The 23,437-nt window shown below is 36.9% G+C and overlaps 3 protein-coding genes across 8 annotated transcripts in view; 1 reads left to right on the top strand and 2 right to left on the bottom strand.

Annotated features, from left to right (window-relative positions):
• LOC116301383 (bridge-like lipid transfer protein family member 1) overlaps nucleotides 1-23,437 on the top strand; it is a 75,839-nt gene that overhangs the window by 46,978 nt on the left and 5,424 nt on the right. For 5 of the 6 annotated variants that reach the window (XM_031710436.2, XM_089039224.1, XM_031710437.2 and 2 more), the window contains 16 exons: nucleotides 1,581-1,661; nucleotides 1,752-1,848; nucleotides 1,922-1,995; nucleotides 2,396-2,567; nucleotides 2,701-2,880; nucleotides 3,578-3,640; nucleotides 3,740-4,046; nucleotides 4,174-4,854; nucleotides 14,052-15,118; nucleotides 15,440-15,656; nucleotides 16,048-16,187; nucleotides 16,383-16,544; nucleotides 16,958-17,165; nucleotides 21,758-21,915; nucleotides 22,483-22,659; nucleotides 23,024-23,314. In XM_031710436.2, the coding sequence (XP_031566296.2) occupies nucleotides 1,581-1,661; nucleotides 1,752-1,848; nucleotides 1,922-1,995; nucleotides 2,396-2,567; nucleotides 2,701-2,880; nucleotides 3,578-3,640; nucleotides 3,740-4,046; nucleotides 4,174-4,854; nucleotides 14,052-15,118; nucleotides 15,440-15,656; nucleotides 16,048-16,187; nucleotides 16,383-16,544; nucleotides 16,958-17,165; nucleotides 21,758-21,915; nucleotides 22,483-22,659; nucleotides 23,024-23,314 (4,075 nt within the window). The remainder of the gene's footprint in view (nucleotides 1-1,580; nucleotides 1,662-1,751; nucleotides 1,849-1,921; nucleotides 1,996-2,395; nucleotides 2,568-2,700; nucleotides 2,881-3,577; nucleotides 3,641-3,739; nucleotides 4,047-4,173; nucleotides 4,855-14,051; nucleotides 15,119-15,439; nucleotides 15,657-16,047; nucleotides 16,188-16,382; nucleotides 16,545-16,957; nucleotides 17,166-21,757; nucleotides 21,916-22,482; nucleotides 22,660-23,023; nucleotides 23,315-23,437) is intronic. The other variant, XM_031710438.2, reaches the window with a different exon arrangement.
• LOC148906005 (uncharacterized) lies at nucleotides 8,200-9,496 on the bottom strand. Its single transcript, XM_089039226.1, has one exon. The coding sequence runs from the start codon at nucleotides 9,494-9,496 to the stop codon at nucleotides 8,753-8,755; it is 744 nt and encodes a 247-aa protein (XP_088895352.1). The 3' UTR covers nucleotides 8,200-8,752.
• LOC116301385 (uncharacterized) lies at nucleotides 17,161-19,179 on the bottom strand. Its single transcript, XM_031710439.2, has 2 exons — nucleotides 19,025-19,179; nucleotides 17,161-18,686 (listed from the first exon to the last, which is right to left on the bottom strand). The coding sequence occupies exons 1-2, from the start codon at nucleotides 19,100-19,102 to the stop codon at nucleotides 17,772-17,774; spliced, it is 993 nt and encodes a 330-aa protein (XP_031566299.1). The 5' UTR covers nucleotides 19,103-19,179; the 3' UTR covers nucleotides 17,161-17,771.

The following is a 23,437-nucleotide window of genomic DNA, read 5'->3' as shown; positions in this document are numbered from 1 at the left end:
ACAAGTTTTTGAGTAGTTTCCTTGGACAAGTATTTTCGTATTTTCCTAATGTTATACAAATAGTAGAATGCAGTAGAGCAAGTCTTGTTAATGTGTGAGTTCATTGAAAATGAAGAGTCGAACCACACCCCCAAGTTCTTTACAGGCGATGCAGGTGTTATTTCTGAATCGCCAATAGTAATGCTGTTGAGTTGAACTTTAGCCAGTTGCTGTTTAGTGCCAATCACAATACACTCAGTTTTGTCATCGTTAAGAAGCAGTTTATCAGTAGTCGTCCATGCTCTGACATCATCAATACATCTTTGAACAGCTCCAAGAGCTTCATCTTGACCAGTTTCATCATTGGGACTAAATGAAACATACAGCTGTTTATCATCCGTACAGATGGAAGGTGACCTTTGACCACATCAAATAGCATACTAGCATAAACAGTAAAGAGCAACGGCCCCAGACAAGAGCCTGTGCTACTCCAGAAGCTAATTCAAAACTCTTAGATAGTGTCGTGTTGACTAAGATACGTTGAGATCGTCCGTTAAGATAAGAACGTTGCCAGTCAAGTACCATTCCAGATATTGCAAAATCAGAGCTTAGCCGTTTTATAAAGATATCATGGTCGACTGTATCGAAAGCAGAGCTAAAGTCCAATAGAATTAGTATTGTAAGGTGTTGTTTATTCATGTTTAATAGGATGTCGTTCTTGACTCTCAATAAAGACGTTTCAGTGCTAAAGTGCTTCCTATATGCGGACTGACAGGATGAATACAAATAATTAATGCTCATGTGATTATGAATTTGTTCAAACACCGCACTTTCAGTTAGCTTTGAGGTAAAAGGTAAGTTACTGACTGGACGAAAGTTTTTGAAATCACAATCAAGGCCAGGTTTTTTCAGAAGAGGTACTACCAAATCTTCCTTCCATTTATTTGGAAATCCTCTAGATTGTAAAGATGTGTTGATCAATGCTGTAAGTATAGGCAACAAAATATCACACTGACTAACCAGCCAAGATGGCATAGTATCCAATAGGCATGACTTCAAAGAAGATTTTTTCATAATAGACATAAGTATCTCAAATTCACTAAGATGTTGAATTGACTTTTGCTCGTGTGGTGATGACAACATCTCATGTCCACTATTGGTATGATTATTATTTAGTCGATTCCGTATATCCACAACCTTCTGTACAAAGAATTTTCCTAGATCTTCTGCAAATTTGTTCTCATCAACATTAGATGAAATAGCATTGGGCGGTTTACAATTAAGCAAACTCTTACCAGCCTTAAACAATTTCCTTTGATCACAGCTGTTTTCCTCGATGAAATTAGAGTAGAACTCTTTTCAATTTAGTTCTGCTGTAATAGTTTGTTACCCTTGCAAATAGGTGCAATGGATTTACCAATTGTCTTTCAATAGGGTAGATTACTGTTGATCGTGCAAAACGCCGCGGTCCATTTATTTCTGCAGCCCCCTCCCTCAACACACACACAGGCTGGTCCTTCGAAGCCATATATAATCTGTGTGGTATCCATTATTCATAAGCAAAGCATTTGCTCATAACGCAATTCATAATAAATCCACAGAGCCGTATGATTGACAATGAACTGGACTATCTACAAATGGCTTATTTCAAGACAACTATTGGAGTTAAGAATTCGTTTCAGGTAAAGATGTTATGCTACTTGAAGCTGTTAGTACATGGATAACATAACGTCAACGTTAACAATGCTATACTATCAATACTCATTAAACAGGATGTAAGCAGTATGTATGGCACTGAAGACAAGGAAACCTTTTTGATCACATTGGAGCAGCCCAAAGTCTTTGCTCAACAGATGGCCTTCGATAAAGGTACATATTGTTTGTTGATATCTCTGATTAACTAACGAACAGTGATGACCAATGTTCCATTTATTTCCTGCAGCTGTACTGGTCTACCTCAATTACAAGAATGCCTATGACCATTGGAATAAGCAGAGAATGGCTTTAAATGATGAGGTATAACCTTCCTCTAACATTTGGACCTTTTACATTACAATGCTGCAACTGTATTTTTGTATTACTTCTACTCGTTTCCACGAACAAAGCTAGAAGTGATGGCCGCATGTTTGTTAACGTAATTACTGTTAGTGACATCGTTTAAAAAAGCAATGTACACATAGGACAACTAGGTCTTCATTGATTCCAGGGCTTTTCTTCAAAACCTAACAAGCTGAATTCCAATTCTATGAGGTAGTCGTTCCCTGACTTAGATCAGCCCAGAGGTTGTTCCAGGGTTCAATCTATGAGGTAGTCCTGCCCTGACCGTTAGCCCAGAGGTTGTTTGAGGGTTCGATAAAATCTAAACTACATGATGGAAAAGTCATAGAAAGCCTACCATAAATCTAATTTTTTTTAGGTGCACACGGCCACCCAAGCCTTACTGGAAAAACTGCCTGCAAGAACACATGCAGCCCAGTTGTCTGGCTCGTTGTTTTTACAGCTTACTGTCAATAGGCTTGGCATTTGTGTGCCACTGCTGACTCCAAATCAAACAACAACAACACAAGGAACTCACTTTAAACAATCAGGTAAGGTCAAGAAACACTGGGGGCAAACGTCACTACTTGGAATTATTTGAACTTGCTTTCCAGACGTTTCGAGGCCGCGACCCCTTCAACTGTGGGAATGCCATTTAAATAATGCATCCTTGAATATTTCCAGATCACGAGCAAGTTTCTGCTTTGGTACTCTCAGTGGAGGAGATGATGCTGTCTTGTTGTTCAAGCACGTCTTTTGTCAGCAAAGGAAAATTCAACAAATTTTGTCTTTGGTTTGCCGACAAGTTTGATAAGGAGGCTTCCGACTGGAGACCTGACCTCACCTCTCGCCTCATGAACAAATGTGAGCAATGTCAATTACTAAAGAAATAGAAAAATTCGCGCACGTGGTGTGTGCAGTTATAAAACACACGGGGATTGGTAGAACGTGAAAGAAATGTTAAAAGCACGACGCGGGCGGACAAGTGTTAGAGTTACCGTTATTTTAGTTTTAGTGCTCTCATAATGCATGCGCTCCCATCCATTTCGAACGCGAGATCTATTAAATTTATTTTTATAATAGGCATTGAGGGAAAAGCTTTTTTTTGGGGGGGGGGGGAGTTCTAAAGGATGCATACTCTTTATCTGTTTGACATTTTTCCACCCCCTCCCCTCCCCCAGTTTTCCTTCAGTTTTTAAAAGTATGTATATAAGAGTTAATTACCGAGAACGGAGGCAATAAACCCTATACATAGCCCTATATGTATAGGCTTGTATAGGCTTATTGCCGACGTTCGAGGTAATTAAGTATTTTATTTATCAATTGAGAAGGTTTTTTATCAAATGTTGCCGGGTTAATAACTATATATTGACCTTGCATTTATAATGAGGGTTATTACAAAAATAAAGCCTTGTGAATAACAAAGAAAACCGTGTCAATTGAGAAATAATACTGGATCAAACCTTGATCGACCTGAGAACTTTACCTCGGATATGCGTTTTTCCAGGAAGAGGATTGTTGAATTGTATTAATTTACTATTTTTATTCAATACGTGAATAGGTGTGGTACCTCATGGCACCTACGAATTGTGCTCTCGAACGAATCGATACCCAGTTGTTTCAGGTAAACAAAAAGCCATGATTCCTTTGCTTTTATGCTTTGTCTTGTGTAATTGTTTATTTTAAGTTTAATATGATAAACTTTAAAACTATTTGTTTGAAGCACCAGAAATGGTGAAGACTGGTAAGTGGATGATGTCCATTCGCTGGCAGATGTGCGGTGTTGAGATCCTTTTCGACACGAACATTGGCAAACGACTTTCAATGCTTGGCTCTACTCTAACTACATTTGGTGGGGGAACAGACATCGCAAACATGGATTCTGTTGCTGAAGTAACAGAAAAAGACGTTTTTGAAGAACCTAGTAACTTAGATGAAGTCGATAGCAAAGCAGCAACAAGCCACAAGCAAAGGAAACGGAATATTGAGAGAGAAATGTGGGAACAAGCTCGAAGAGTCAACGAACTCAGGTAAAAATGGCTTTCTTTTAGTATTAACGATTTTTATTAAAGATTTTTGAAATCCATTAGCTATCCATTACGTTAATCGTTAGCTTGCTTTACGTAGTACTTACTTTATGCTGGGTGTTTTCAACAGAAGACGAAATTATGTCAGTCATTTGGAGCTAGAAAGAGAAACCAAAATCTTACAAGACTTGGAGAATGCTGTATTTAACGAGTTTCGTAAAGATGTTCGGAAGAAGCTACGTAGACATTCCCGGAGCCGGCAAAGTAGCCAGCGTCATACCCTTTCACAACCAAGTCCTCCACTTCATCGAAAGGCAAAGACAGAGCGTGTTAAGGGGTCAAGATCACGCACCAGGGTACGGAGGCAGATAGTCGAAGACTTCAACGAGTCAGATTTTGATGTAAGCGAGATGGTTGATATGAGTGCAACATTCACCCCACAGAAACGTGATAGAGATTACTTTTTGAACAAGACTGATATTCCAGTTGTGCCACCTTTCAACTTGGAAGACGATCGACGAAGCAAAGTCGAGCAAGATTTGGTAGAATTGGAGAATCGCACTGCCCAGGACAACATGTCACCGCTTGCAAGTACACCAGACAACAAAGATGCTGCCGGGGGCTACACAAAAGTGACCTTCAGCACGAGTACTAACGATATGAATGATGAAAACAGGGTCAACCAAAAAGCCGATGTATTGCAACAGCAGAACTTGGACTTTGAATTGGATGTCATCGTAAACATTGATAGCGGTAAATGTGTACTTCATTCCGTCAATGAAAGCGACGTTGAAGACGCCAATGATCAGCGGTTAGTAAAGTTATTATGTAGGTTTACTTTACTTTAAAGGCCCGTTCACACGGGCGATTTTTGCGGCGATTTGAGGTGCGATTTTTTCGGCGATTTTCACGGCGACGCAAAATCGCGCGTGTGAACACCCGGCGATTTTACTGCATTTCTTTCTTTAGTTGTGCTGCGATGTTCTCGGCGATTTATGAAACGCAATCAATTGTAGCAGCGGTCGAAACCATGACGCATGCGTAGTAAAATTTTGTTTCAATTTTTTGGTTTTTATAATTGTAAAGAAATATGCGAACTTGTATTGAAAAGACAGTCGTACTTGGACCACTGGCTGATCAGAATTTCTTCTTCACTTTTCCATTGCCTTTTTGCTCTTTTTGTGGCTACTGCCTCCTAGAGAGGCGAAGCCACTATGCTATCGAGTCCGCGTAAGTAAGTCCGTCAGTAACACCACAGGAAGCCCAAACTGATGAATGGATAAAGTTCGGAACCAATCATTAAACTTCGGAGCCAATCAGGGAGTAAGTAAAGTGCTTTCGTAAAATCTATCAATATCATTTATCACAGCTTTCATGTAGTATTACTATACAATAAGATGAAAGGTTTTATAAGTGTTATTCCAATTTTAGGCCGATGTTTTTGCCGAAAACAAAGCTGCCTGACTTCAAACAGGGCTTCAAACAATGAACTTTCTCAACCAATGAAAAGCCCTATATTGGGAAAACAAATGGATTTCAAAGTTGTTAGACATGTCACAAGAAATTATATTTTATTCCTCATCTCATTGCTTTCTCATTATCATTCGTTTATAGTATCAGTGGCTAAAGTTAATAATGCCAAAAGAGTTCACTTATCAAAAGCAACTTCATATTATTTCACATGCAAACTTAAGGAGTATCAAAGCGGTTTTCTATTTCTGATTAACTCCAAGACAAATACCTTTTCAGATTACTCCTTATTATTGAAAAACAGTTACATTTCATTTTGACATGATATAGTTTAATTGATAATTAACACTTTCAAAATTGATCAACCTCTAAAATGGATCATCAGTGTTACATAAGAATGATTACAACAACTAATTTCATAGGTAAATCAGTCAACTGGACAATGATTACCATGTCGAACAACCATTGTCAACAATGAAAGTCATAATGTACTACATCTGGTTGTTATGTTTATCTCTTGTTATCTACTTACACAAAGCATGAAAAGTTTAAGAACTTTTTTTGTACCCATTATAACATTATTTTCTAATTTGATACGTTATTTATGTTAAACAGATTGAGGGGTACCAACTTCCAAAAATAACTAGAAAGCTAAAAATGCTTGGAAGTCGGTTTACATATTCTTAATTAAAAGTCATTACATTTAGGGTCGGGATTTCTGCTATTTACAATTATAATAATGAGCATAATAACACACCGTATAAACACATAGGCAAAAAATTCAATATGATTGAAAAAGTGACAAAAAAGACATAAAAACTATGCAAATACACACGCAGCGTACAAGAGCATCATCAGTCTTTACAGTATATTTAAGTTAATTTGTAGAAGTATTAAAACTTGATCTTAATATTTAGAAATTAAATCAATTTTCAGCTTTTTCTTAACTTGATAAAGAGACAATTTCTTAAATGATTCATCAATAGAATTCCAGATTTTAGGTCCTTGAAATCATGTGTTAAATATTCCATAATTAGTTCTAGCCTTGGGTAAATAAAAAGACTTTTTTGTTGCTGCTCTTGTGTTATATCCATGCACCTTATCAATAGTAGTAAAAAATGATTCAAAGGTATAGGGTAATAACTTGTTATTAAATTTGTACATGAAAGTTGATATTTTGAAAATTACAAGATCAAAGATTTTAATGAAATTTAATTGTTTAAATATAGGGCTTGAATGCTCATCAAATGAAGAAAATGTAATAATACGCACAACTTTCTTTTGTAATAAATATAAAGGTTTTTATGAATGTAGTTTGATAGGTATTTCCCCATGCTATTATACCATAAATTAAGAAAGGGTAAATTAAAGCATAATACAAATTATTCAAAATCCTTGAATTCACATAGTAACGAAGTTTTGATAATAGACCAATACTGCATTTGATTTTTTTGGCAATATATTCTACTTGTGGTTTCCAACCTAGATTTGAGTCAATGTAAATTCCTAAATATTTAATGCAATTTCTTTGCTTAATAGAATTGTTATTAATGGTTAGATGGAAATGGTGTGTGATTTTTCTTTGGGGTGCATGGAAAAGAACAAAGTTGGATTTTTCTATGTTGAGTGATAATTTATTGGCACAGAGCCAAATGTGAACATTACTAATTTCTGAGTTAATATGAGATTCTAATGTTTTGATGTCTCTATGTCTATAAAAAAGGTTAGCATCATCAGCAAACAGATTTAATTCAAAGAGATTGGAGCAAAGGTGAAAATCATTTACATAGAGTAGGAAAAGCAAAGGACCAAGGACAGATCCTTGAGGCACTCCACATGTTATATCCAGTGGGTTTGAAGTAACATTATTAACAACAGTAGTTTGATTACGATTACTAAGATAAGATGTGAACCAGCTTTTAGCCACTCCTCTTACACCATAGCGTTCTAATTTGCTAATTAAAATTCTGTGGTCAACTGTATCAAAGGCTTTACTAAAATCCAGAAAGATTCCACAGGAAAAGTCATGCTCATCAACTGCTTTTTGAATTTTATCAACAATGCTAAGAATAGCATGATCAGTTGAATGCTTTGCACGGAATTAAACTGTTTGCTGAAAAGAATTTCATTCTTGTCTAAGAATTTTAATAACCTGTTGTACATAAGTTTTTCCAGGAGTCGATTGAATACAGAAAGTAATGATATTGGTCGATAATTGTTGAGGGAAAGGTGTGAGCCTTTCTTATGAACTGGTATAACACTAGCTGACTTAAGAAAGTCTGGTACTATACCAGCTGAAAACGATACATTAAACAAGATCTAGAGAGGCTTTGCCAAAACATTTTTAAGTAACTTTAGTAACCTGGTTGGTATGCTGAAAGGACCTGTTGTCTTTGAAATATTCAAATTGGAGATTTCTTCTTCAATTTCAGTGGAAGTGACAGGAAAAATATAAAAACTATTAATTATTAATGAAATTCTCTGAATCTACATGTAAGTCTATTTTCAATAAATCAATATTAAAGTCTCCCATTATTAGGCAAAGTTTATTCTCTTGGTGTATCTTTTCAACTGTGGAATTCAAGTAGTCCAAAAATTTATCAGTATTGCTGTTTAGGATGTCTATATATAATTCCACACAATAGATTTGATTGATTCTTAGAGTGAATTTCAATCCAGAGAGCTTCAAACTCGGGCTCTGATAGGGATATTTCTGAATGGATACTAAAATCTAGTCCATCTTTTATATAGAAAGCTACACCACCAGCATTTAAATGACTTGGTTGGGAAAGAAATTCATATCCGTCTATATCAGTATTAGACAGAGGATCCTTATCAAATTTTAATTTAGTTTCAGAAAGACCAATTAGAGAAAATGAGAATTTTAAATCAAAAAGCATTTGTACAAGATTATCATAATTGGCAACCAAACTTCTAATATTGCAATGAAGTGCAGTGAATGTTTTGTAATTTGATGAGCATTCATTGATATCATTATCACTGTGGAAATCATGAGGGCTATAGTATCTGAAGTTTGTATCAAATGGCAAATTTATATCAATATCTAAGTCTGCTAGAGAAGAAAAATCTGCATTTTCAGAAGTAATGGAGAGGGTTGGTAGATTATCCACTAAATCTAATAGTTCTCCAGTTCTTTCAGACAAAACTGGGCAATTAGGACAGTTCGTTAAGGTAGTAGAATTAGTTTATATCAAATATAATTACTGAGATGAAACTACTTATCTTATTAATAGTCCTTTGAGTACTTCTGTATTTTTGATGTGGATAATTCTACTATCTGTATCTTTTCGCAGATATATTTTGCCGTTTGATGTCCAGAGGAACTTGAACTTGAGATTTTTCTTCGTTTTCAATGCTTCTTTGAATAGCACCTTATTGGCTTCTTCGTTGACATAAATCGTATTTGTTGCACTATAACCAAGGTCCTCAGTGCTGTAACCTTTCAGGTCTTTCCTTGATGCGTAGAATTCTTCCTTTTTATCTCTTTTCACGAATTTCACGATTATTGAGGGATTTGCTCTAGATCCCTTGTATTTATTACTAACTGGCAACCGGTGGCTGACTGAAATGTCATCTTCTTCTACTGAGACTCCAATGAGTTCACCAACTTTTACCACAATGTCATTAGTAACCTCGTCTTCTGTCTGAGGAATACCATGTAATTCTAAGCAATCTCTTCTGCCATATTGCTCGAGATCGTTGAGCTTGTCACTTAAGTTTGCTAGCTTTTGTTCGATCTGATGGATTGTCGATTTCAGGATTTTGCTTTCGTTGATTGTTTCATTTAATGTTGACTCATTATTCTTCATTGAAATTGCGGCACTTTCATATTTGCTATTTGCAAATTTTGCAAATCGATCTACGTCGTCAACTTTCTGTTTGAGTTCATCTATTTGTTTTACCAGAGGATCAAGTTTTTCTTTCAAAATTTCTTCTATTTGCTGACGAATTTCACAAGACATGATGACGATAAGAAATAAATATAGGAATATACGTTCATAAAGGAAGTTTGTCGTAGTTAAGTAGTAAATTAAAGTCAAATTTACATCCAAACTTCGAGAGCGCGGGAAAGCACCTCTATCTTGTTCCGCCCGCGACCGCTGACCGCTATCAATGATCATGATCCGCTTATATGATCATTCTTATCGTATATACCTGTTTCTCTCACTGTTTTAGTGCTTACATCGCTGATAAGTTTAAATGCATAAATATCTAGCATACGTCAATATCATAAACTTATTGTTATTTGTATTGCTGTTCAGTTGCGTTTTCTTAGTAAAGTTCTTTCAACATTTTCTGTTTTGTGTATTTGTATCCTTTGATATTTAACATAAGTCACTTCAGTTTAGAATTTTTAAAAATTTAAGTGACATTGCTTAAACTTGTCATATTTATTTCAAAACTGTTATAGATTCAACGTTTACATTGCCCATCGGTGGGAACTAATAGTTGTTCTGACTTTTATCTCATAAAACAAATGGGAAACTTGCTTGAAACAAAACTAACATCTACCTATATAACCAAGCATTTGAACTCAATGCTGTTTCATATTTTAATATTATCCAGATATGTGAATCTGACCGACGCAAAATCGAATTAAACTTTATTCACATCATACCGATTTTCTATTACAGCGAACTTAGTGGGAAAAGTTAATTACACATACAACTTTCATAATCATCACTTCTTTTCTAATTTTCATCGATTATGGACCTCTTTCAAAGTCTACATCTTACAATAACTCACAAATTTCTCGCTCGCTGTTTAGTTGATTTTTCTTATCAAACAGACTCTTTCCGTTAGTTGTATTGATTGCTAAAAAGGAGACGTTTTTATAGTTTTTCTTGTTTTTGTTAATATTCTAAAAAACAATATCAGATCAGATTTTTGTCTCTATATCCTTTTATTACCATTGTTTGCCTTATCACATTGTCAAACTAATATGGGGATCCACCTGGCTATGCCTCGACCAATATATATCTCTCTAAATCTTTCTTTATGTATAATCAGGGCAATACTATTATAAATATCGTTTTATTTACTTTCTTTCCCTGGTCATATCTAATATGTAAAACCTCTGATTTTTAAGGGGTACTTGAATGAAAACGCCCCGTTTTTTTAAAGCCCGAATACTTTCAAATATTTGAAGATAATATGATTCAATTACTATTATAAAAGCCAGATTAACATAAATATTTGCTTCGGAACCACTTGAAGTTGAGAAACTTTGGTTTAAAAACTAAAAGAACAATAGGGTTGAGTAAATGACTTCATTTACTCTCAACTTCGATGCTGATTCTGAAGAAAAATGTGTCTTGGCTACTGTTGAGGACATATGAATATGTCTAACCAACTTCCAAGTCGTTTCCAAAATCAGGGTGTTTTCATCTAAGTGCCCCTTTAAACAATCCGTTTCTAAATTAGCAGTAGACACATGCGGTTTACGACCGCCTATTTTTTCTGCTTGCATGTTTTTGGTCGCCATGTTTTTTGTGACGTAACATCACATACAAATCTGCTTTGGGGGGACCCCTAATGTTTTGGCCCTTTTTTCATGAAAATCGCAGCCAAATGACGTGAATTTCAAGAATCGCAGTAAAATCGCCGGGTGTTCACACGCGCGATTTGGCGTCGCCGTCAAAATCGCCGAAAAAATCGCACCTCAAATCGCTGCACAAATCGCCCGTGTTAACGTGCCTTTAGTCGAAAAGCGTTGAGCCCCCTACGAGGGCGGATTGATCCTGGTTATTTAATCGGAAAGGCACAACTGAAGTTCTCTACCTTCCTCCGGTGTTCTTCATCATAGTGCAGTGCCATAATTCTCGCATTCATATAAGTTCAATGAGTTAAAGTTTATTCACATACATAAATAGAGATTACTTCATAGAAAGTGCGACGCACGGGATTATAACGGAGCACCATACTTAAGAAAAAAAGGTAAACCATCGAGTTCGATTTTTCATGGCTTGGCTGACGTCACTTCCGTACGTCCGTGTACACAACACAGGGATCCCGCTTGATGTCAAGGCAAAACTCACAAATGCGGCTCTCAAATGCACAGAAAAAAATCGCTTTAGGACAAGTTATAGACCAAAAAAAATTAAAAAACTTTCAAAGATGGATCAAGAAGTGTTCTTCAAGAATTCAGGTGTGTGTTTTTTTAAGCAAACAATCTTATATTATTATTTTTTTGACAAGCATTTTTCTTGAGGAATCGACAAGTCAAAGACTCTCTCAAAACTTTTTATATTTCTATAGATAAGCTTAATTTATTTCAATGCTGGAGGAAAAATAACACGGAGAGCATATTACGACAACAAATATTCGTCCTTTATTTAGCTTTTTTTAACAATTCGGTTGTTTTTAACCAACTATCGTATGTTTTTCGTTTAAGAAAAATGCAGCTTTGTTCGCCTCCTGTCGCGGGGTCCCATCGGCAAAAAAAAGAAGACTTTCATTCAATAATTTTATATTCTTCTACAGATAACTTATTTAATTATTGAATGAAATATAAATTTACACCAAATATTTAACTGTTTATTAAGATGTTCGAGCAAGTATGATTATAAAAATTAGCTTAAATTTGTGATGTTCAGAGATGTTATTTTATAGACCTAGACTTTCACTTTTAAAAAAGCTAAAAAATATTCAAAAACATTTACAAACGCCAATTTACTGACAAAAAATTCATCATTTTGTATTTTGCATTGCCTTTTGCATTATTTTTTATTTTGTCTCAGTTGTTCTTGTCAAGTTTAACTGAATGTAAACTTCGTCTCGTTCTGTAAAAGACGTAATTAGGTAAGCTTATTTTTTAACCAGTTTTCAAGTCTGTTTTTTGTTTTTGATGTGCCCTAAATCTCCGGATTTTCGATTTCAGTGAAAGACATCCGAGGTAAATTTCACTAAACTTAACATTTTATTGGATTATCTGTAGTTATCTTTCGTTTTTTTTAAGTAAAAGAGATTCAAAGCCTAAAACTGTCGGCCTTGGAAAACTTTGTCGAAGAATCTTCCAAGAACAAAACTAGCTACTGGGGGTGGTGGTGAGTTGTGTACCTAAGTGGGATAGTATACTCGCGCAAAACTCGCGCACAGAAAACAATGTAGTGCATTTCGATTCGATTTCACTGCATGGGTTTAATTATGGGAGAAATTATCTTCATCTCGAATTAAAAAAAATTGAAGACTTTTTCCCCGATCTTATTTTTACCTTTCAGTTTCATTCAAAATTTTTTTCCCTGTGACTTCCGTATCGGGAGCTCCGCTTATGTATTATTCACGAGTTGTTTGTGTAAAGCACAAACGAGCGAGGTACGAGCGAGTGAGTGTTTTACACAAACAGCGAGTGAATATAATCCTGTACAAAGCACTTTCTATGGTGTTAACTGTTTATTATATTCATAACGAGAAATTTTTGGCTTAAACATGATTTTATTTTTCTCGAATCCAAACTTGTGTTGAAAGCGTGCGTGGATGTAAGCTTGTGAACTCCAAAAAAAACACCGACAAATCTTATGCAAACAAAACACCATAATCTTTTTTAATATACTAAAAGACTTAGTAAGACAGAACGAAACTAGACCTTTGAAGGTAAAGACTACCGTAATACAAGGGCGAATCCAGGGGGAGGGTCGGAGGGGTCGCGACCCCCCTGTCATTCCTGAGGTCAAATGGGCTTCCTGTGGTAAAAATGCGACTGGGATTCCTTTGCCCACAAAAATTTACCCCTGAGACTTAATTTACCCCCCTTCAAAAAACCCTGGATCCGCCCTTGGTAATATAAAGTGTTTGAATCATATCAGAAAAGAAAAGAAAAAACATCAAGTCTACAACTTTTGAAAGCTGAAGTCAAACTGTTGAATCCTCGGGAAGAAAATTGCAAGAAAAGAAAATACCTTCTGCTTTTTCGTTTCTTCGCCAGTCTATCTCCAGGTTTTCTAAAACCATAGAATTAATGCATCAAGACACATTTTTAGATAAAGTCTTCAAGGACGGCACAGTTTTTAGCTCCTTGAAACCTCCATCTTTCGGCGAGAAATAGAAACCACTAGCTCGTTCGTTTTGATATTTAGACGTCTTTCTCTGATTTTTCTGGCTTCAAATACCCTTACAGAAAAGGCTATCTTCTTCGTTTACTAAAAGGTTTTTACTGTTGTTTTTCCTCGACAAATTCGCAAAAACTGGACAGAAAACAGCCCTTCAACTTTCAAAAACAACAGCGTTTTCCTCTGACCAGGAAGCCATTAAAGTGTCATTTCTCGTTCTTTGATTGACTGAGGAATTTATCGACGATTCTGATTGGTTATATTTTTCACATGTGAAAAATGCTATACGCGACGCTTGTTGGACGTATTACTGTTTTTCACACGAAAATATAGATTTATATTCATAGGCTTTACGCTATGGAATACTCGTTATATATATAATAATACAATATTACAATAGTCTAGATCGTTCCATTATATTTCACTTGTATGCAAGAAATCAAATCTTTTTTTTTTTTTTTTACTATAGTCCTTTAGCAACCCGTTTGTTTGGTGCAGACCCCCCAAGAACTAGAGGTGGTCGCCGTTACAAACCAAGTAATCAAGACACCAACTCATTACCGAAGGATACAGTAATCTTGCTGCCTGGAGTAGATGTGCGTGTTAACTATTCCTCAAACTTTGAAAGTGAATCAGGAATTGCTTCAACTCTTACTTCAGATAGTTCAGGATTATCTGCAAGTTTTTCCCTGCACCAACCACGTGATCAACTCTTCACGTCACCACCAGAGGTGCAGGCTCAGGGATCGACTTTAAGCCGTAAAGTCTCCAAGAAAGCAGGAGTCTACATATCTGTGTTATTTCAATCTCTTCCACAAGAAATGGTCTTGAAGCCGTCTTTAATTGATTTCTTAGAACAAGCCCTAGAGCCGATTATTATCCCGTTCGGGGATGAAGGTATTGATGGGGTTGGGTCTGTTTCAGACAATAGCAGTGATCCTGAATTTGAAACAGGCGACTCAATTGTGTCATCATCAATGTCGGAGGTGTCTTCATTTCCTGTCGACGTCGTGGTGGTTTTCAGAGTACAGCCATCAGATATTCGTCTGAGTTGTCAGCCAGTCTCAAAAGTAGAGTGCATGCTACGATTACCTGCACTGGATGTTGTGTTTTCATCCAAGTCTAGTCCTACCAAATCCACTGTCCTGGCCACTCCTCAACAGACGCTGTTTGGAGAACAACGTAAACAAGAGGCGAGAGAGACTCAGGCATTCGATAGCGGTGGAGTCAGTTTTACTTTCTGTCTATCCAGTTTCTCTTTCTGTATATTCCATCCATACGGAAAAGAGCACACTGCCGTAGGTAGAACTACCAGTGCACCTATGGAAGGTGAAGCCGACGTAAGTGAAGAAAATCGACCACGCTTCCGTTTTACCCCACCCCAGCCGATCTCAGGGAAAAAAGACTCATTGAGTCTGGATGTAGAGTTTGTAAAATTTCATCTTTCAAGACGGCGTGTTGGAAGTTCTTACGTGAACGACAGCAGAGATGGATCGAACTCTTCAAGTAGTTCATCTACAGTCGTCAAAGTATCTGGTAATAGTTGTTGTTATATATTAATTAAAAGCATTCATGATATTGTGGTAATGTTGTCAGCCAATCAAAAGTGAGAGAAGTAAATCGTAAAATAGTTTTGCCTTTCCACCCAAGCAGTACGTGTGAGCTTTCAAATCTTTCGTTTTAAGGTTAATTGATTTTAATACTGGTAACGCAAGAGGAGTTGGGGCGGTCGGGCCTGTGGGCTGCGATGTAGTTTAGTTTCAGTAGAAACGACAAACCAAATTGCTAACACCTGTTGCTCTCTACGTAAAAGTACCAAGGCCAAATTTGATTAAAGTGGGTAAATGATTTTGACAGGTGTCTGCGATATTGGATCAGCGGCTTTCACGTATGACATGCGCCGACTGAACGAGATCTTGGACTTTCCAAAGGCTTGGTATAAAAGAAAACTTGTAAGTAGGCTGTTCTTAGGCAAGGAAGGCTCTTATGCTGCCAAATCTGTTAATGTAGCTACAGACGTGCCTTATCAACCATCACAGTCAGTCATCATGGATGATATGGGACACAAGAGAAGGTATGGTTCTTGTTTCACTTGATCACATGCTTTTAATTCGACCCCGTTGAGCTGTGACACAGCTGTACTTGTGTTGTTGATTAGTGATAACAAGTTTTTTTGTTTTTTATTCGTTTTGCTTTTGATTGTTATATTTTACCAGAAGTTCATAGTTATGAACTTCTGATTTTACTATCATATCAAATATATTGCCACATGTCGTGTCTCAGTTTCCTAATCATTCAGCCCAGGTGAACTCTTTAAAGGCTCCGTTGCCTTTGGTATGTAACACTAAAAAATCGGCAAATGTACCTAAAGTACTTCATCAGAGCTCACCTGTCAGGTCCAGTCCGGTCCTTTCCGGTCCGGCTTGTTCCTTACCAGATTTGGTGATAATACCTTTTATTTACAGATCTTCACCTAGCGTGACGGAAAACCAGAGACCAAGACCTTCCCAAGGACGGCCGCTGTTTTCGCGTTCTTTGTCTGAGGATGAAAAACGACTTCCAAGTACCCTCACTCCGCTCAGAATACCAAACAAACAAAAATCAGGTACGATCACCCAAATCCGCATAAACGACAAGGCAAGTTGTACAGTACTGTTGTGTGTTAAGAAGCACACGGAGTATAGATATAATAACCTGATCAATTATAGTTTCTTGACCATACAGTCCATACATATGTTTTAACTCTCCTGTGGTAATGTCTGAAAATCCTAATGTTTTATCTTCTTTTTGCATGCCTCAGCAGTTACGAAAAAAGGTGCTTCTCCACCGTCTGGAATATTTGGTTTTTTTCCAACTTCGCCTACTCTGTTCCGCTCAATGACCATGACAGGAAATAAATATGGCCTGCTGTCTTCAAATTCTGCTGCTCCATCACCTGCAAACCGAAAACATGCATTTACTGGTACGTAAGCCCTATTGTGTGGTGATTGGACACTTCTGAGCCCCTCACCTTTCATGGAGGCCTGTTGCGTTCGGCGCGCGGTTTTGCCGAAGTTAGGTTATTTTGGTTTATACGATTTATATTAGAAATTCTGCTATAGAGCAAGCTTTTTCCTTTAAGCTCATTAATAAAATCAAAATCAAAAAAATCAGTTTTATATTTTGATTCCATTTTCATATTCTGGATTACAAGTTGAAGCCACGCCTTCTTACTAATACTGAGGTAGTCTTTCCATATATGGGGATCACGTGTCTTATTAATAATGGCCTATTGCAATTTTCCAGCCTAGTCGAGAAAATCAAACACAAAAAACACAAAATATCTGACCAAAGCTAAGATATATGTTACATCCAATACTTGATAATATTTTACAGAGCAAAAGAGCCGCAAAAAGGAAGAACAATCGCCATTACTTGTTGCTGAGCAGAGTTCTTCGGATACAGATGTTGATGGACCATTAAGCAAGTCATCCTCTTCAAGCTCTGGATCCAAGTCAAAGTGGGAGACAGTTATTGTAGTAGCGTTGAACTTGTCACGGCTAGATGTTAACACTAATATGGGAAGTGTCATGGGACAAACCATGTAAGTATATTGACTTCACCATGTTGGCCCTTCCAAAGTATAGCGTTGGCAAGTATTACGAATGAAAAAAAGGACAACATATCTAAGTGTCTGACACGAATTTTGGCCCTACGTTCATACTTTGATACTTTTTTACCCTTGCAAACGCTAGGATCGGTTGTGAACAACAATGAGCGACAATTTTTTTTCTCCAGGTCCTCCTATTAAATGCTGCAATTTTATCCAGTCTAGGAATTTGGGTCAATAAAATAAATGTATAAAAACTAAACCAAATGCAGCAATTGTTTGAAGGCAATAGAGTTTAACTGATATATGCTAGGCAGTTTGTCAGGTAGGATATGACCTCTTAATTATGCTTCCATGCAAATAGTTTGAATACTCTTTATTTCTAATGAGAAAATTGAAGAATATTTCGTTGGCCAGAGTTTTGGTTCGTTTTTTGTTTCCTTATATTCTACTAGTTTTACAATAAAGTTCAGAACATGCATTGAGGCAGTGAGATACAGCAGTTAGTTTATGTTATCATTGAATAGTATGGAAGACTGATTGGATCTTGGTCAAACAGCTAAACATGCCATCTTTCTCAAGATTATAATCCTTTCTGGTTCAATTGAACTTGCAAGTCAATTCTTTAAACTCGGTGAACTCCCCGACAACCACCTTGGTTATGTCTAAATCATCAAGGTTCTGGTTTATTTTTATCTGTGTTGATGGAAGTGTACGCTCACCACAATGATTGTCGCAGTCCATATCGTAGTGCACTGCCAAGAACAAAGATATTATGATGACGTAGAGAACTATCAAAAGTTTTGTAATCTTAATTTGCATGACTAAACCAGAAATCTCTTCACTGCATTGGGAGAATACCATTACACAGAGAGCAAGACTGAGAAAGGACAAGCAGCAGACTAGAGCAGTAGTTTGCCATGATATGCCTTGATGTTTAAAGGCCACAAGTAATGTTATATGGATTGACAAAAATATAAGGACACTGAGTTTGAGTTTAAGAAGACTTTGAAATGTCTTGTTTTTACACTGCCTATACATGCACCACTTTAGAAACAAGAACCCTAAGAGAGCTAAAGAGCCAGCTTTGATATATGAAGCCATTAAGATGTATTGGATTCCATCAGGTCTGGCTTGAATAGCGGCAGAATACCATTTAACTGCTGTAATGACATCAACGATGAAAAATAACACCCTCACGCAGTTATAGCCCCAGGTTGTTCTGTCTATAGCGTGTTGAAGTACTTCCCAGAAAACAAAAAGAAGGAAGAAAGTGAGGGAAAATATGCAGACAGCCAAAACTAATCCAAGGTAGTAGACTAGTATGACCTCTGGTTTGGTCGAGGTACTAGTAGTCCAAATTTGACGACCAAACTCTATGATAATGCAGATGAGAAATATCAGGCCAACAGTGAAGAAAGTAATAAAGGACTTGTGTGTGTAGTTACTCAAAGCTTCCACTATAAATGTATTCAACTTGGCTGTGATGAGGGTTGCTTGAAGGCTTGAAGGAATCTGTAGGGAAAATATGATTATAGTTATTAGAAAATAGTTATTGTGGCAATGACACAATAGGCGATATTAACTAGTTTAGTGACGAACATTTTCACTTTACTAAGCTCGCCTTGTTTGAAACAGTAAAGTTCGTCTCAGGCTGTTTGAGAGATGTTTGTTCTACATTAGTAATCAGAATTCAAACAAAGGGTTTATCCTTTTATTGCAATCTTTGCTATCTTTTAGTTCATAGACAATTCTGTTTGATAGCGGTTTCACAGCGTATTAAAGAGAGAATCGGATCAATTTCCTCATTGTTGATGCAGATTTGGTCTCGAATCCATAGATAAATACATTACCTTATTGCTATGTTCTTGCTCTTTGCTTTCTGTACATTCGTTCTTCAGTGATTCAGAAAGAAAAGTCCTTTCCTTCATGATTAGGCGACCAAAAAGCACTGTTACTGAACGTACTTACTTACTTGCGTGCTATTACTTGTCTGGATTTGTAATCGGGTATGCTATAGATCGATTTCACTGACGTTAATTTTCTAACCTTTGTCAGTATTGAAGATGATTGAGTAAAAGGTCTTGCACCCGAAAGATAAGTCAAAATAACAACCACAACCACAACCACAACCACATTTTGAGGTATAAGAAGTTTTCGATACCGAGAGATCAAATGGGCTCATCATTTAGGTGTGAAATAAGGTATTACTTATTCTTTATAGAAGTGTCCCGAATTTCATCCTGTATCTTTTTATCTCTGCCATTTCTTGATAAAAAGCCTTTCAAATGTTTCTTTTGGTTTATCCGAGGGACATGGAATAGTACTGGTCACATGACACTTTTCCTTTAGCTCACAGTAAGTGTTCCTGATATTATGACACTTCAAAAAGGCGCTGTTGTCACATTCAACGTACTGGACCAGACCTCCAGACCGAGACAAACTAACAAGCAAGTCAGGAAGCGAGTTAGGAAGCGAGTTAGGAAGCGAGTTAGGAAGCGAGTTAGGAATCGAGTCAGGAAATCATACATTCTAGCCAAGATTGTCTTAAGGTGACTAGCTACTTTATCAAGAAATCATTACAAAATGTTCTTAGAAAGATATTTTATAGAGAATTTAACGCTGATTGGATGTCCTGAGCTTGTTTTCGAGATAATGAATTTTGAATACGGCTATCTTGACAGGTTTTGGAAAGAAAATTGCTGGCGGAAATCAAGCTTTTCACAAAACAATTCATAACTCACAAATTAAAAACTCAGAACATCTACTTTAAACACTATTTTCTAAGACCTAACTAAAAATATTTGAAAGTTTTAAAATACCTCTACATAAGACATCAGCCCCTTTGCTTGGCGCCAGGAGACGGAATGTAATAAGTTTGGCATACATACTTCTACTAGGTTCAAGGAAAACAGCGTTCGAACGAAAAGGCAAGCACAATGGACGCGGCAAAAGTTCGACGTCTGAACTGGGCCTTAGATGCATGATGACCCAATACAATTTGAAAAACATAAAAACACCTTGCAATTAGTAGGCACCGACATCGTGTTGAGCAGCAGACAGATCCGTTGTTGAGCCAGCAAACATTTTTGTCAGCGAACGAGTAACAGTCAACACGACTCTTATATCTTTCGTTGCGTAACACCCATAATATTAATAATTACCGGCTGATGCAGACGTTTTACTTGCGATTTCTTTTTTTGGCATTAATATATATATTTAAAACACTCATGAATAATTCATAAGCTTATGGTCCAATTGGAGCCACCATACACGTCACGTGCATGAACCTTTATACCCGATAAAGTCCTTCATTAGTATTCAAGTGATTTTATATAAAGACACATGTGTCTTTATATAAAGACCACTCGAATACTATGAAGGGTGACTTCATCAGGGATGAAGTATGCATCCAAGTTTAGATGAAGACATAGAGCTTCATCAAGGTCCATAGTCAACCCTAATGATCTTTGACTAACGTGCCTGTCTTTGCCTTGGCACGCAATACCCAACGTGTGGGAGCTTCTATTGAATCTAGTTGCGCATGCCCGTGACGTCAAATCTCTATCGAAGTATAAAAATCCATGTTCGTGACGTGTATGGTGACTCCAGTTGAACCAAAATCTTATAAATTGTTCATGAGTGTTTTAAGCAGTTCAAAAAACTCGTAGACCGTGTTTTATCAGGTATAAAAGCACTCCGCTACGCCTCGTGCTCTTATACCTGATAAAACACTCCTACTCGTTTTTTAAACACTACATATTACTCGCTTCCTAACTCGCTTCCTAACTCGCTTCCCAACTGGAAAGATAGGCATCCTCCTCCAGACCTATCAATCCACGTAACTATGTCATTTTGAGCTCTGACTGTAGTTGTGAACTGTTGTACGTCTTCGAGGGTGTAACCAAACTTCACATGATTGTAGATCTCTCCTGGGCTTGAGATTGCAATTGCTTGAACTTTGTTTCTACTACCGATAATCTTGGCCAATCGAGCAATCGTCTTTTAACTCATGCACATGTCGCTTTTACAGAGAGTGGAAAACAGGAGAGCTCGAAGAAACACCCTCAGGGACAGAATACTGAACAAATCAGAGAAACTCATTCCCATTCCCATGTGGCGTCCACAGCAATCCAACCAGCGCCACAGCTTTTTAATGTACGCCATCCTCCCGGTCTGCCATCCTTGAAAAACGCGTGGAGGAAAGAGGGAGGAAAGACTAACAGAATACGCTAAAACATTTTGTACCATTGCTTTTTTTCTGATTATTTTTTACTTATCAATTTGCTTAGTAAATTTGATACTTTCGCGTGAGGTATTCATGAAATTCAAGATGCTTTACGGTTTACACACGTTGGATACGTGTATGTGACATAATGTCATATAAACGTTTCCAACTTATCAATTTGCTTAGTAAATTTGATACTTTCGCGTGAGGTATTCATGAAATTCAAGATGCTTTAAGGTTTACACACGTTGGATACGTGTATGTGACATAACGTCATATAAACGTTTCCAACGCGTGAAAGTATCTTCAACATATCGACTTATTTATCTCACCGATTGGTTATTGGATACGTTTCTAGGTGCAGTACTAGTGACCTACGAGCTCAAAGCCATCTAACACTCACCAGCACTGGTAGGAGACACTTTAAAGCCAAACTAAAAGTCAGGCAAGCCGTTTGCGAGTCACGAAGTGGTATAGTTGGTGGCCATATTGAAATCAACGAGGTCATATCAAAAGGTGCAATAACGAATATCATTCTTTGTTATCATATACAGCTATTTCAAAAAAGGTTTGTGAAGGTTTTGTTGCATGCTGCATAGCAAGTCCGAAATGCATAATGGACGATGTGAATTCAATCAGCGAAAGGTCACAACAATATGTAATTTTCACAAACGTCTGCACATTTCTGCAGCATATTTTCTCTTGGCTGACATTATTTACAATGAGAATATAGAATATTACAATCTTGGTTAACAGCATGCAACAAAACTTTCCTCAGCCATTTTTGATAGCTCTACACGTCTGTGATGTTACAAGGATACCTGTAAACAAAGGAATGATATTCAAGGAAATGAGATGTGGTCTAAAATGGGGGAACAATATGCACAATGAGAATGTCTATTCAAAATCTATAGTCAGTTCTTTCTATAGTTTAAATCATTCAGTTGTGTCAGGATAATTTAAAGTCAAGTTTGTTCTAAATATTACTTCCACCATTAATTTATCTGATCAGCTTTTTGACCGTTTGATATTTATTTTACTAAATCATAGAAGAGTGGACATGATATTATTTTTTTATTTCAGCAAATGTTACAGAGGAGCGCGGCTGCAAACCACAACATTTGATGAATTTTAAAGTTGGTCATTCTGAAGCCCGAATAGACTACATGGGGACCTGTATTCTGATGGGTAATGTTTCGGCACTGAAGGCTGATTTGTGCGATGAATGGATCTTACAAGATGTTCACAGTGCCTCGACAGGTAGGTGGTCATTATGTGCGGTAACAGGAGTTGAATACACTGAACATGCTAAAGCAACTCCGAGTCAAGATTTTTTTTAAAAACTATTTCTCATAAAATATTCCTTATTTGAATCCAATCCTTTGTCTTCGCAAAGATCTTCACTTACGCAAAAAGAATGGCAAATATCGATCAAAGAATCCTATTTCTTATAGTGTATATGTTTTCTGGTGTCAGTTGTGAAGTAGTGTCTATAGACTTTATATGTCTATTAAACCAGGTATTGCCATCAGGTTAGTCACTCACTTTTGGAGGAATTTTTTAAAATGCGTTTCAGTGCATACAATTATAATTTTGCCGTCATATTTCTTTTCTTATCGTTTAGATACCTTGTTAGCAAGCGACAAAGAAACTCCCATTACTTCTAAAATCTATGTCCGGGCTGACATGTCTTGGACAGACTTCAAATTAATGATTTCGCGTTCAACAACTCCTGACTTTATCAAGATGATAGCAAAGATCCAGGAATTCTTTACACAGCAGCACAGAAACAGTATCCGTGCTCTTTCGACTCTTCGCAACCCAACACCACTTGCCACAGGAACAATACTCTCCAACCTAGCAATGCATCAGCTGTCCGTTCCTCAAAACAAAGAAAAGGACACAGAATGCGACGGTTAGTGGTTTTACTTCTCGTACATTGCCGTTTTATAATAGTTAACATCAAACTAGATACATATCATAGATGGCATACTTCACTGAGTGGGTGGGCTTGCGCTGCTACGGCGCTGTGACAATT

The sequence above is a fragment of the Actinia tenebrosa genome, unplaced genomic scaffold (genome assembly GCF_029948245.1).
Source record: "Actinia tenebrosa isolate PJP-AT-01 unplaced genomic scaffold, QUT_ActTen_1.0 PGA_scaffold6__47_contigs__length_16458017, whole genome shotgun sequence".
In the NCBI taxonomy this organism is placed as follows: domain Eukaryota; kingdom Metazoa; phylum Cnidaria; class Anthozoa; order Actiniaria; family Actiniidae; genus Actinia; species Actinia tenebrosa.
Note: the sequence above shows the minus strand (reverse complement) of the source record. Positions and strands in the feature narration are given on the sequence as shown.